At 33.8% G+C, this 14,687-nt stretch overlaps 2 protein-coding genes across 2 annotated transcripts; one reads left to right on the top strand and one right to left on the bottom strand.

The window, feature by feature from the left end:
- Positions 1-34: 34 nt before the first annotated feature.
- Positions 35-4,781, bottom strand: LOC117916587 (cytochrome b5). Its single transcript, XM_034832703.1, has 3 exons — positions 4,572-4,781; positions 525-591; positions 35-388 (listed from the first exon to the last, which is right to left on the bottom strand). The coding sequence occupies exons 1-3, from the start codon at positions 4,656-4,658 to the stop codon at positions 138-140; spliced, it is 405 nt and encodes a 134-aa protein (XP_034688594.1). The 5' UTR covers positions 4,659-4,781; the 3' UTR covers positions 35-137.
- A 5,119-nt stretch (positions 4,782-9,900) lies between these two features.
- On the top strand, positions 9,901-13,161 carry LOC117923784 (cytochrome P450 85A-like). Its single transcript, XM_034842234.1, has 9 exons — positions 9,901-10,088; positions 11,064-11,385; positions 11,522-11,671; positions 11,755-12,000; positions 12,091-12,177; positions 12,244-12,322; positions 12,403-12,509; positions 12,612-12,736; positions 12,926-13,161. The coding sequence occupies exons 1-9, from the start codon at positions 9,901-9,903 to the stop codon at positions 13,011-13,013; spliced, it is 1,392 nt and encodes a 463-aa protein (XP_034698125.1). The 3' UTR covers positions 13,014-13,161.
- Positions 13,162-14,687: the final 1,526 nt, after the last annotated feature.

Here is a 14,687-nt window from a genome sequence, read left to right as displayed (position 1 = left end):
TCCATCTTCATTCCCATATCAAAGAATTTCTGAATTAAGAATAATGGAAGCTCTCTTAATTACCAGCATTTTAATTATTCAAAATTTGTGATGACAAATAATAGTATGATTCAGGGCGAGAGGGGAGTTAAATTGCTTTACTTCTTCCGCATAAACAAGAAGCCAGCCACCACAGAGATGCCAACTATGGCTACAGAAACAGCCCAGTATTGTTTTGTCAAGTTCAAGAGCTTCTGAGCAACATCTGTTTGTTGTTTCTTGTCAGAGATTTTAAGTTCTGGAATAGCTGGGGAAGACATATCAAGCTCCCCAATACAAAAGCTCTTCATAAGCTCCCTTGCATCATTGCTATGCCCAGCATCCTCAAAATCATCGGTGGCATCTTTCCCTTCAATTAAAGTTACAAGCACCAAGTTATTTCAAGAATTTACATCTATTAACTTGTTAAGATGATGGTTTGGGCTGATTGCTCTAGAGTTAAGCCTAGTGAGAAAATTGTCCATAGGAAAGCATTAGAAAAATACCAGTTGTAGCAAGGATCACATCATCTCCACCAGGGTGTTCATCCAAATAAGTTGTCACATCATATACCTGGACTCAGCGAAAAAAAAGGAAAAAGAAAACGAAAAGCCACTGTCAAATACCAAAAAAACACACAAAGATGATGATTATGATGATGAAGACAATCTTATGTACTATAACCAAGATTTGAAACATTTCATCTTTCTTTGTTCCAAGGGATTTCAAAGAAGATAACAACATCTATTACTTACCAAAAGAAATATTATCTACAAAGATCCTGACATTCTGAAGCTATAAGTATAATCTTTTCACCTAGTAAAGTCCCAGTCATCAAAATAAAAAACCACAAGAGAAATTGAGCAAGAATTGAAGTCTGGCACCAATCTGGTCTCTCCCGTTGTCACTTCTTTCCTCCCCATTATGCCAACGTGAACATGCTCCTTCTATCTATGGTCACCCATTAAGAAACATTCTGTTTTAGCTCTTTTTACTATTTGATAAAGTAAGTCCCTTCCTCCTGGAAACTAACTCCCATGTTGCATGCAGTCTGATTCCACTTTTCCAAGCATAACACAGCACAGTGGGCAGACTACACAACTCAATTTTATATGAATCTAATGTGCATACCTATAACAGATGATTAATTTGTAAATAACAACTAACCAACTATATGGCATAATGCCTAGTTCACTAATTTGACTCAAAAGGAAAAACTAACCACACTCCACATGATAGATTACATTAGATTTTTTATCAGATGCAACAAAAATTTCATTGATTAAAAATCGAAAAGGGCATGAAGGATGAAATCAGTGTTTCAAAAGGCTATTGAGGCTTACTCCTTGAGCCTCACCTTAAGGCAAGGCTATGTAAATTAGTCTCAAGGCTATAGCCTCAATAGAGGGTAACTGAGGCTTAAGCCTCATCTGATTGAGGCTTATAGCTTTAAGGTTATAGACTTGAGGTTATTGAGGCTCAAGCCTCAAATATTCAAAAGGTTTTAATGGGTTTAGGGCCTTTATTCGCTTTTTGAATACATTTGTTAAGAGGTTTAAGCTTGTAGTGACTTGTGCTTCTTCAAGGTTTTGGTGTAGATTTATAAGTTTTGTCTTACATCCAAGATTAGGGTTTAACCTTTTAAAAAGTAAGGGCTTAGTTGACTACCAATTAATCCTTTAAATGGAAATGAAAGGAAAAGATTGGGAAGAAGAAATAAAAGAATTGTTGGTCATTATTGTGATCGAGCTTAAATATAATCATTATCTTATTATTGATGGATAAAGGAAAAAGATCACTATAATTAATGGATAAAGAAGAAAAATTGATCGACATTGACATTGATGGAGGGGATAATAGAGCAATTAGATATAATTATGATTCATTAGAGGTTCCTAACAGTAATAATGATGATAGTTTTGAAGATTATTTGATAAATGCATGCAAGAGAGTTTAAAAAGACAAACTAAATTAGAAGCTATTGAAAATAACATAAAATTAATTTGATTATTATACATTGTATGGTTTTCTTATTATTTAATTTTCATGTGATTTTATTAGTATCTTTCTAATTTTTAAGATTTTTTTACTTTTCTTATTATTAAAGTTGAGGCTTATGCCTTGTTTAGCCTCGAGGCTTACGCTTCGCCTAAGTTGGGAAAAACACCTCAAGACCGCCTTTAGCCATTTAAAACATTGGATGAAACAGTCCTTCAAGAAAGAAAACCAGGAAACCAGAATACAACCACAAAGTGCCGTTGAAATGCGAGGAGACAAGGACGATCAACAACACTTAAAAACAAATGAAGATCCAACATGAATCAAAGCACAGCACTTAGCTCAGGGAGGTAACTCTGCAACAAACACCTCCAGCAAAGAAGCACCTAACTTAGCAAGCCAATCAGGCTTTTGGTTACCAAGTGAGAGATCCACCACTAAAGATCAAAAATTTTATGCAGCCATCTGTCCCACTTGGAGGGACTTCATGGAGAAATCTAGAACCACATTTCCTCCACCATCCTGGAAAAGTCCACCAATACACTTTGGTCCAGGATCGGCTAAAAAACAACCATCAAAAGTGAAGTTTCATTAACCCAGGATAGGAGTTTTCCACACAGCTTCCATTTCCCCAATCATCCCACTGGAGTGATGGATGAACCTCAAACTTAAAATGATCATATTAACCATGGTATTGGTGTCTGAAAACTCTGAAGTGACTGACACCCAAAGGGAAAAGAGAAAAGTAAACTGAGCCCCATAACGAAACAACTGGCCTTCCTTTATCCTTAAATATTCATACATGTCCCTCTAACCATCCAATCGTGTTTCCATAACAGTAACCATTTGGACTACAAAAAATGGAGGTTACAAAGATTGACTAACCTAATATTTAGGCAAACTATTCCAAAGAAAAGCATCATGATTGGATTTCAATTGCACAATTTCCCAAATATAATTTACCGATTTCACTGTTCACCTCGTAACATGTAGCATTAGAGCACAAAATCTGATAATAATACCAATAGGCAGTTACAAATAAACATTGAAAATCTAAACTAGAACAAGGTTTTCCAAGATGGAATTCAAAGGAACCAGAAGAAACTAGTCTAATTATATAACAAAACTGAGGATTCATCCTTATGTAAATTGAGTACAAGTATCAATTGTGTAGATTTACAGAAGCTATTTTCAAGATTACACAAATATCCATAGCATGTAGGACACTCTCCTTACACAAATATCCATAAAGGAGAACCTTAGAATTCACACCAACCCAAGCAATAGAAAGGCTAGAGGTAATAGGCTAGAACTATTATTTGAGCCAAGGAAACCACCTTTTACTCCCTTCTTTTAATAATAATTAATTAAGGTTAAGTTTTGTTGTACTTTTATTTCCTTTTTTCTCATTTCGAAGTAGATATATGAAATTTTTTTCCCCCATAAAAATATGTCTAATAACTAGTCATGTTTGGTTCTGCTCTTCGCAAACAGTCTTCAAGAATAGGCTTTTGAAAATAAGAAGACAAAACAATTTGGTAAAGCAATTAGAGAACAGTTTTCATAAAACAAATAACAATAAAAATTTGTTTGGTTTTACCAGCTGAATACATTATAAGGATCAATAAAAGAACAAATAAACCAGCAGAGGATTGGAGTGTTGACATATGAATCCGATATTGTGTGATAATAATAACAATAATTAAAAAAAAAAAAACATTGGGTGCATCCTTCAATTAAATTGAAGGAGTTTGTACAAAAACAATTGGATGAAGGAACATGATATCTGGAATAAGTTAATTTCAAGCCGTAAACATTGTAACTAACTTTCCTTTTTTTTTTTTTTTTTTTTTTTTTTTATAAATTAAGGGCATTTTATACACTACACCTTTGATAACATATCTACATCCCAACTATATATTCAAGTGATTTACAACTCATAGGCATCATAAAACAGGTATATGAGAAACTCCTACATGAACAAGCAACATGCCAGCAAATTTGGGTCTAAAAATCATTCATTTATATAAATAGTTCAAAAATCACGAACGGTAAGAAAAAGGAATTTGTTCATGTTAGAGAAAAGAAAACGTATGTTGTAAATGCGAGATCCTTCAAAACAGTTTGGGATTGTCAATTGGGCAAAACTAAGATTCAAAACCACCTAAAAATTTGCAAAAACTTTTAGCACAAGGCTATTAATCCATCAAATGCTACAGCCTCATCTATTAACAGTATCCCAAATCATACAATCTAAAACAATGATAGTGAAACTATTCAACCGCCCATAGATCTAAATCTCTAAATGATTCATAAATTAAAAAAATGAAACCAGGTGCAAGCATATAAAGCAAACTAAGCATAGGAGAAGAATAGAACACATCTATCTGCATTAAATAAATAAAACCCATAATATCAGTGAAAAAAAAAAAACAAACAAGAAATTACACATCCACAAAGAGATAAAACCCAATACATCAAATGTACGAAACCCATTAAAGATCCATAGTTAGAACTGGTGAAAAGGAGAAGAATAGCAGGAAAAAGAAGAAGACCTTGCCATCGATGACGACCCAACAGTCGTCCTTGGAGTTGTGGAGAGAGGCTTCTTGCATGGAGAAGAGCTTTGTGAGAGTGGGCATTGTTTTCTCTTCCCCTTGTCAACACTCGTCTCTTCCTATTGGTTTTGTCCAGCGAAAGCCTCGGCCTCTCTGAAATCAACAGAAGCCGGGCGTTTTCAAAAGGGCGTGGGCGTGCCCTAAGCTCCTAACCTCTGTCTCTATTTATTATTTAACCATGGTTTCCCATTTGGGGTTTAAAGGTTTTTATTTTTTAAAATTTAAATTACTTAAAAATTAAATATAATTTATTGTAACGAGAAATAATTTTTAAATTTTATATGTATAAATTATAATTTAATTAATAAATTCTGATCCCATTTGGATTTGACCCACAACAGGCACACAACAAAACCAACTTGATCAAAAGTTTGGGCTTTAGCCCAATAATAACCTTAGCTGGGTCAAAATTGTAAAAATTACTTTAAAATTTTTAATTAACATTTCATAAATGTTTGAAATCATTTTTCATTACACATCTTATTACCAAAAATATTTTTTAAAAAAAAAAATTTATTTCCAAACATGATTTTTTATACATATCAATAAGCTGGGTGGGTCCTCTTGGCTTGGGTATGGACTGGGCTCAAGCTGCCCTTAGCTGGGCTAGACAAGAAATTTATTTCCTAATCGAAGCTCGATCCTAAGCCCATGAATTTAATAAAATTTGATTATTTAGGCCCTAGTCTAGACACAAATTTCTCAAAAAATAAAAATGAATTAATCTTGAGGAATGGTACTGTATAATCTCCATTTTGTTATCTCATTCTGATCTTGAGTGTTTGATTGAGGCTCGATTTTTATTTGTGCATTATATGCTTTATCAAATGTAATAATTGGGAACATTTATTTATTTGGCCCATAATAAGTTAAAATTTGCCTTTCTACACCTACATAACATATTTTTAAGGACATTCTTACGGACCTCACAAGGGTTTAGAGAAGGCAGACCTTGAACGGGCCCATTGGTTTGGCAGGAGCAGCAGACGGAGCGGCCCGGGCTCTGAGACGAGCCCGATCCAGGAGAATAGGCCAAATCTACGACCCTACATACCAACAGCAGCATGGTCTGTAACAAAACTTTGAGGCCCAAGAGCATGGCATTTATCTCTCTATCTAGACATGAATCGGATGAAGATGGGGAGTCATTTGGGGTGGCTTCAATTTTTAAAAGCTTTTTGCAGAGAAAAAGACGGTTTAAAGCTAGTGTTTTGAGTAGATTGATGATGTAGGGCGAGGTGATTAGGGTTTGAATTTCAATAAATCTTGTTAAGAGAAGGAGCTGGAATCCAAACAATTCTTGACTTTGATGTGGTCCGACTGTGGGTAGCATGTGCAGAAATTTTTGGTGTAATTCGGAGATTGGGAGTTGAATCTTGACCTACTTGGCTAGTTGCTAGATTTCTAAACCTGCACTCCATGGCACATTTTGCAAAAAGAAAAGAAACAAAGTGGTTTTTTATTTTCTATTTTTGAAAGAGGACGAACAAATTTGAGGGGTTTATGAAGTATTCCAAGAAATAACTAAAAATTAGGAAGAATGGATGACAACTTTTTTTGAAGTATCTTAATGATTTCATATTTGAATTCTAAAAATACAAGTCTGAGTATGTTAAATATTAGGCATGTATAGACATGGAGGTTAGAAAAGTAATCAAGTTTGTGATGCTGCCATGTATGACCTCGTAACATGAAAAAGGGCAATGCTGCATTATTGTTTATGGCAAAAAGATTAGGCCTATCTTATGTCAATGAGATCACATGGCATTTTGATTATATGGTTTAATATGAGATTACCTACTGATTGGATGATTTCTTAGTGACAACTGACAAGGGAGGAAACAAAAAGGCAAGACATCAAACAAGTGTTGTATGGGACCTTGACACATGGGGTTGGCTTAGCTGTTTGTTCTTGAGAAGTGGAGCCAACCAAGCTCCAAGAATCTTTTGAATTAACAAGTTGAATAAATGGAGGAAAACTGCTATAACATGGGTACAAGTTTGAATTTGCAATCTACAAGGTTTTAATATATCATTAAATATATAAGTTTACCTTTTCAATATATACCATAGAATAACCTTGTATGAAAGTTTACCCATTCATCCGAGTGCTTCTGGAATGTAGAATAACCCTACATAGAAGCATGTAGGTCCATTTTAAGTTCTTGCTCGGTGCACAAATAAGCCAGCTTATTCTCCATTCAGAGGGCAGGTTTATGCTTAAACCTGGTGGCAACTTAATTCAGTGGGGATCTAAATCACAGAAACTCCAAGAGAACTCAATGACGAGTAGTGGATGAAGAGGCCATAATCCTTATGATGAAGGGTCACATCCCCACCTTGAAAATGAGACACTCCACCTCATGATCAACCCTGAGACCAAAAAAATTGGCTCAACCCCTAGACCATTGAATCCAATTCCTTTACTAAATATATATACATCTCCGATCTTAATTAAGACTGAGAGGGAAATATAAATCGATGTTGGTGCATGGAAATCATGCACAAAAATGTATGAAAAAACAACATGGTTCAAGAAAATGACAAGATCTGAAACAAGCACGTTTGGTTCATGTACTAATTCAAATGTACATGTTTTTCACGATCATATCACGAAATTTGATCAATCATGCTGTTTCATGAGGGAGGACCGGAGGAGTGATTGGGTAAAAAGAGAAGGGAAATAGGAATAACCGATATGAAGAAGAAAAAACAGTTGAAGGAGGGGACAACTAACAGTATCACATCACACTAACTTACAATCTAGCATATGCCCCTGCAGTTATGACCAAATTCAAAATAAGCATCATCATCTTCATTATCCCCCATCATTTTGGCATGGAAAATGCCCAGGATTCCATTGTTCCTCTTAAGCATTGGATACTCTTTGCAACTCTAGCTGCAAATAGGACTGTCTGAATCTATTAATGACAATGAATGATTCAATATTAGATAATGTACATAGCTCCATTTTTAATTTTCTTTTATGTAAAGCTTACAAATATTTTTCTTAATGAATAGTAGTATGTATCATGCATCCTTGTCTGCAGTCACCATGGGTCGGGTCTCGGCGGAAAAAAGGAAGGTTTTGATAGGAAAAATAAGAAAAGGGAACAAAACCCTTTTGGAAGAGCTTCATCATCAGAGATTCAGAAGTCGAAAAGTCAATAGAAGAAAAAGAAAACAAGGTGTCATGGGGTACTTCTGGAGGCACCTCTTTCGATGACCACCCCTCTTTGCCTGCTCGAGTTTCTTTATGTGTTTCATGTTACAGACCTACAGCATGTTGAAACTTAAACTTGAAGGACACAACTTTCAGACTTGCACTCAAAACAAGTAACCAAAGCTTCTGAATTTCTCACCAATGCATGCATGTACCAGTCGTACTTGTCTGATGGAATTAGCAGTTCTCACTTCTCACTGACAGGCATGAGGTGGTGGTGGTGGTGATGTGCCATTTTCCACTGTATTTGCTTCATTAATAAGCCTCTAATTTCCTCCCCACCCCCACCTCTTCTTTTTTTGACTGCCCATATAAAATATTTGTACGCAGTAAGCACATTAAAAGCTTGAGCTATTCTTGTCTTCCCATTTACCTATCAATGCCCATCTCATAAGCTCATAACAAAGAAAAGAAAAATCACATTTGTACTGCCTAGAAAATTTTTGAAATCAGTTTTTCAAGTATATATTTTCTTTTTGTTTTTTTAAATTTTCCCTAGCACATCATTTATAAGCATTTTTTTTTAAATTAATGCCCTTTATACATTTATTGGTATATGTGAAAACTACAAGTTATTGATGATAATTTACCACTGTTTTCTAGAATAAAAACTATTTTTTTTAGAATTTGTTTTGATCAATAATTGATAAAAGAAGAATGTTTAATATCCTCTAAAGAAAAAGTCAAAAAATCAAATATTCATATTCGAATTCATAATAAAATTTCCTTCCTAAAAACGTTCAAGAATTGTTCTTCACATTTTTATTTTTTATTTAAAAACATCAGCAAATGACCCATCCTTTAAATTGGATACAATTCTTCACTGGCATTGTCTAAACAGAAATATTTCATCATCTTCAAGAGTTGTTTATAGTAAGATAAACTACACCTTACATACATGCTATATTTTAAATGACACATTGATTTTTTTCTCTATATATAGCAATTTTTCTTTATAAAATTCTTCATTTTTCTATATAAAATATCATCCATGGAGACATTCTTTTACATAAATACTTTGTATACTAAATATGATAATTATTACCTAAAAGGTACAGTAATGTTTTTAAAGGATAAAAATCTTAATGGATTCTATGATATTATTTATATAAAGTAATGATAGTTATTATTATTATTATGCCATAAACTTTATGATTGTTTTATTATTTCATTCTAATAATTTTGTGTTAATTAATTCATAGGGGCGTATATTTGCAATGGGACAAAGGTAACATAAGATTCAGAGAACATGTACTTTAGGCTATGTTTGATTTTAAAAAAATTTGTGGAAAAATATAAAGGAAAAAAAAGGTGAAATGGAAAAAAAGAAAAGGTTAAAAAAAAATTTTAATTAATAAATTATTTTTATTTATTACTTTAAAATGATTTAAATAATTTTATATAAAGATAAAATAATATAGAAATGTATAAGTTGTTAACTAATTTTTTTATATTTTTTATAATAAAATAAAACAAAATAATTATTTTTCTTAATATTTTTTTTAACCCAAAACCTTAAAATAAGTCTTGTGCCTCCCAAAACACTATATATATATATATATATATATGACAAATCGTCAAATTTAAGTAAAGGATACTATAATATTTTGATTAAGCGTACAGATAAACAATGATGAAAACTCCCAGAAACTTGAACAAGTCCAGCATCTGGGGTGGGGGGTTGGCAGCCAATGCAGTGAAGCTCATTTTAGGGGATAACATTTAATACCACGTCTTAGAGAAAAGATTGTTTCAATTAATATGGGTAGATTTTTGTTTTAGGGGGAGATCTGGGAGAATTTTGTATATTTATTACGAGTCTACGACACAGGGTGGCGTATAGGGTCCATGCTTTGGCCTATGTAGCCTCTCTCTGTCTCTCTCTTTGTGTCGCTCTCTCTGCCTCGCACACACTCTCTCTCTTTACAGTGGTAGTCCGGAGGCCCATACATATGCTTCTGACTAACTACAAGTCTAGGACCTGAGCAAAGCACATCATTCACAGCAGTCTCTGAAGTGGGTTGAGGTTTCTTGGGAGCATCAATGGCTGTTTTGGTGGTGATCTTTGTGTTGGTTGTGGCTTTATCTGTCTGCTTTGCTCTCTTGAAATGGAATGAGATAAGATACAGCAGGAGAGGGCTGCCTCCTGGGACGATGGGGTGGCCACTCTTTGGTGAGACTACTGACTTCATTAAACAGGGACCTGACTTCATGAAGAAGCAGAGAGCAAGGTTTGTTTCTTGGGGCTGGTTTTTTTTTGGTTCCTTGTTGGTGTTTCCTTTCAGTGATTGGATGATGAGCTTTTTCCCCAATGAAGTGGGTTTCATTCTTTGTTTATTCTCCTAAATACAAGCTTTCTCTGTTGCAAAACTTGTCTTCTCCACACTCCCTTTTGGGATATGGTGGTTTTGCGCTCTCTCTCTCTCTCTCTCTCACACACACATACATACACAGACATACACCCATGACCCAGCCACAGTCACGTTCATTAGCTTGTGTAAAATCACTTATAGATGTAGGAGGCCTTCACTTACCTTTTGTGAAAAGCAAGCAAATCCTCTGGTGAAGGCAGTCCTTTTTTCTGATTGAAGAAGATTTTATCTGCATGACACCAGCCCCCCTACAAAAGGTGATTCTATCATTCTATGTCAAAAGACACATCTCCTCACTTGCTTTAGGGCGAGTTTTTAAGGAAAAAAAAATGGCTTTTCTAAGTTTTCTTTGTCCACTCAGGTTTAATGCCAACACTGTTTGAAGCCATCCATTGTCAAAGCACCTGCTTTTTGGCAGAAGCTACATGGACCATTCATCCCTATGGTTGCAGTACAAAAGCGTTGTTTTTTTCACCAAATAATATTCCAAGAAATCTAATGACATGTTTGCTAGTTCCAAAGATTACCCATCTATATTTTTTTTTCTCAAAGTGGTTCCATATGTAAATATATTGCCAACAGGCACATCAGAAATCGTCCTATTAACCCTTAAGAAGTCATTCTCCTCAGAAGTTGCATGAATATGCTCCCAAGCTACATGTGTTACTACTTACTAGGGAACAGTTCCTGATCTTGGGTTTTCTGGAGTATGTACCTGGATTTAGACCCAGATAAAATCATGACTCCTTACACTTACAGTCTCCTCCTGTTCTATTAAATTTTATTTCTTTGATTTCTTTTATTCTTTTGCTCTAAATAATTTTGTGATGACAGGTACGGGAGCTTTTTCAAGACCCACATACTGGGCTGTCCTACCATTATTTCCATGGATCCAGAGCTCAACAGATACGTCCTTTTGAATGAAGGAAAAGGACTTGTTCCTGGATACCCACAGTCCATGTTGGATATATTAGGGGAACACAACATTGCTGCTGTACAGGGATCGACCCACAAATATATCAGAGGGTCAATGCTATCCCTCATTGCCCCCCCCATGATCAAAGATCAGCTTCTCAGAAAGATTGATCAGGGCATGAGATTCCACCTCAGCAACTGGGATGGCAGAACCATTGATATCCAAGAAAAAACCAATGAGGTTGGCCCTATATACATTATTAACAGCCCTTTCGAATACTAATTTTCAAAGTTGAATGATTAAGAACTTCATAAGACAGTACTATTCGTAAATCATACTGGATTTAATCTAACATTTGTTTCATAATTTTGTTCAGATGGCACTGTTCATTCCCTTCAAGTTGATCATGGAAACTGAATCAGCCTCCATCTATGAGACCTTCAAAAGGGAGTTTGATAAGCTGGTGGAAGGAACACTGTCACTGCCCATCAACATTCCTGGCACAAGTTACCATCATGGGTTCCAGGTATATTCTCCAAACTTTTGTCTCGCTCTGCCATCATTTCTATTGGTTTCTGAATTGGAAGCAAACTGAAGGGGTTCTTTCAGGGAAGGAAGAATGTTATTAGAATGTTGAAAGGAGTTATGGAGAAGAGAAGAGCTTCTTCAATGACCCAAGATGACATGTTAGGCTACCTTCTTAGGAATGAAGGATCAAAGTATAATCTCAGTGATGAGGAGATACTTGATCAAGTAATAACAATTTTGTATTCAGGATATGAAACTGTCTCAACTACTTCCATGATGGCCGTCAAATATCTGCTTGATAATCCGAGAGCTCTTCAACAACTTAGAGTGAGTCATTCCTAATAGTCAAGTTTTAGCAGCTACTACCAATTCCACTGTACAGATCTCCATGGTTCTGTCTCAACTTAATTCTTTCAGGAAGAGCATTTAGCGATTCGACAAAGAAAAAATCCAGAGGATCCAATGGACTGGAACGATTACAAGTCCATGAACTTTACTCGAGCCGTAAGGAACTTGAATTTTGCTACCTGCTGGATTTTTTTCTTTCTTTTTTCTAATGAACTCGTGCAGGTGATCTTTGAAACCTCGAGGTTGGCCACAGTCGTGAATGGGGTGCTGAGGAAGTCAACAAAAGAAATGGAGTTGAATGGTAATTGAAACATTGGGTTTTATATGGGGCCTGGTCTGGATTTGGGATATGCCAACACTCAACTTTCTTGTGTGGTTCAGGATTTGTGATTCCTAGAGGGTGGAGGATATATGTTTACACAAGGGAGATCAACTATGATCCTTTCCTCTATCCAGAGCCATATACCTTCAATCCATGGAGATGGCTGGTCAGTCACCATGCCATGAAATTAACCGCCACCCACAGTTAGTAAACTCCCCTACACAGAGCTGTGGTTCTCTAAAAATGCTTGTTTAATGGAATATTGCAGGACAACAGCTTGGAATCTCACAATTACTGCTTCATATTTGGAGGTGGAACCAGGCTCTGTCCCGGAAAAGAATTGGGCATAGTTCAGATTTCTACATTCCTTCACTACTTCCTTACTAGTTATAGGTAGTTTAAACTGACTTGCATATATATTCTGAAGGAGATGAGTTTGGTGATACCGTATTATACCTTGTTAACTGAAAATTAGTGGTGTACTTGGGGTATGGTTAAGTTGTCTTGCCTATCATAATGCCTTGCTCTGCTTCAATCTTATGGTTCCATAGCTAATGGAGTTTGTTTTCCTGTGTGTTGCAGGTGGGAAGAAGTGGGGAGTAACAAGATTGTGAAATTCCCAAGAGTAGAGGCACCAAATGGCCTGCATATAAGGGTGTCCAAGTACTAATATTTTCCATCGTAGTATACAAGCATGGCTAGCTTATGGGAAGATTATGTATGGATCTACCATGAATAAAGTTGACCTTCTGTGGATCAATGATTTTATATGGTCACTTGGTTATTCTCCATGGTGATTATGTATTAAGTTTACTAAATTTTTTGGTGCTTTTATGATTTCATCTAAGTAGTGTTTTAACTTTCAAGTCATTTTTTTTTTTTAAAAAAATTCTCTTTTAAATATAAATGATTTTTCTTATTTTAAGTACTAAGAGGGTGTTTGTTTTTTTTGTTTTTTGTTGAAAACAATTTGTTTTCAGAATTTAGGTTGTTTGTTTTTTTACTGATTGGAAAAAACTAAAATATTTAATTTTTTTAAATAAAAAAAATAATATATTGATTTTTCTTTACTTTTTAATACTTAATAAAAATAAAATACTATAAAAACAAACAATCTAATATTTAATACTATTAAGCATTAAGATTTTATTTAGAACTAAGTAAAAAAACAAATATCACCTAAGTATTTTTATTTTTCAAGATGGTGCTCTTCTGTGAATCAGTTTTTTATCGACTACTTATCACATACAAATATTATAAGTGGATGAAACTTTGAAGTGTATGATGATATCAATTTTTTCATCAAAATATTTTGATTTAAAGTGTATGATGATAAAATTTAAATAATTGAATAAATGTAGAAACCAATGGATAATAAAATTAAAATATAAAGTAATGGGATCATATATATATATATAAGACATAAAGTGACCATACACACGTTAGAAATTTGAATACAACAATCAAAATTTTAAATATAAGCTTTTGGAAATTCTATTTATTTGTTTGTTTGTAAGCTTCTTAGCCTCTACATATTTTATTATCATTTATATCTTCTACCTACAAATTTAAAGACTTATCATTTTTGCCATTAAAATGTTAAAAAAAAAAATACTAAAAGTTTATTCACTTAAGGTGGTGTTTATTTTTTTTACTTAATTCTAAATAAAATCTTAATGCTTAATAGTGTTAAATATTAGGTTGTTTGTTTTTGTAGTATTTTATTTCTATTAAATATTAAAAAGTAAAAAAAACTAATATATTATTTTTTCTATTTAGAAAAAGCTACATATTTTGGTTTTTTCTATTTAGTAAAAAGTTTAAAATAAGTCATGAAAAAATAAAAAAACAAACAACCTAAATTCTAAAACTAAATTGTTTTTAGTAAAAAGCTAAAAAAATAAACACCACATTAGAATGCAACTTTATTTAATAATCCCATTAAAATGAATCAAATTCATTTATACATTGGATACCATCTATTCAATAAATGGATTAAGTTGGATTATATATGAATTAACATGTATGGTCTGATAGCACAAAATTAACTCATGATTATTTATATAAAAAAAAATGTTATTCATAAGTATTTTTTTATTTGAAGATGTTTAAAAATTTATATTTGACTCATATTAATTATGGTACAAAAGATTAATTAATATTATTTATATTAATTGATTTATAATATAATACATAAAAAGGTATTTATAACATGTAGATGGGCAAATGCAATATTAAAGAATGTTTGGTTGAGTGGTATAATTAAAAGCAATCCCATATAAGTAATGAATGGGAAAGTGGTTTTGATATGGTGTTAATACGTGTATATGGCCAAAAGTAGAAA

Source organism: Vitis riparia, chromosome 1 (genome assembly GCF_004353265.1).
Source record: "Vitis riparia cultivar Riparia Gloire de Montpellier isolate 1030 chromosome 1, EGFV_Vit.rip_1.0, whole genome shotgun sequence".
Lineage (NCBI taxonomy): Eukaryota > Viridiplantae > Streptophyta > Magnoliopsida > Vitales > Vitaceae > Vitis > Vitis riparia.
Note: the sequence above shows the minus strand (reverse complement) of the source record. Positions and strands in the feature narration are given on the sequence as shown.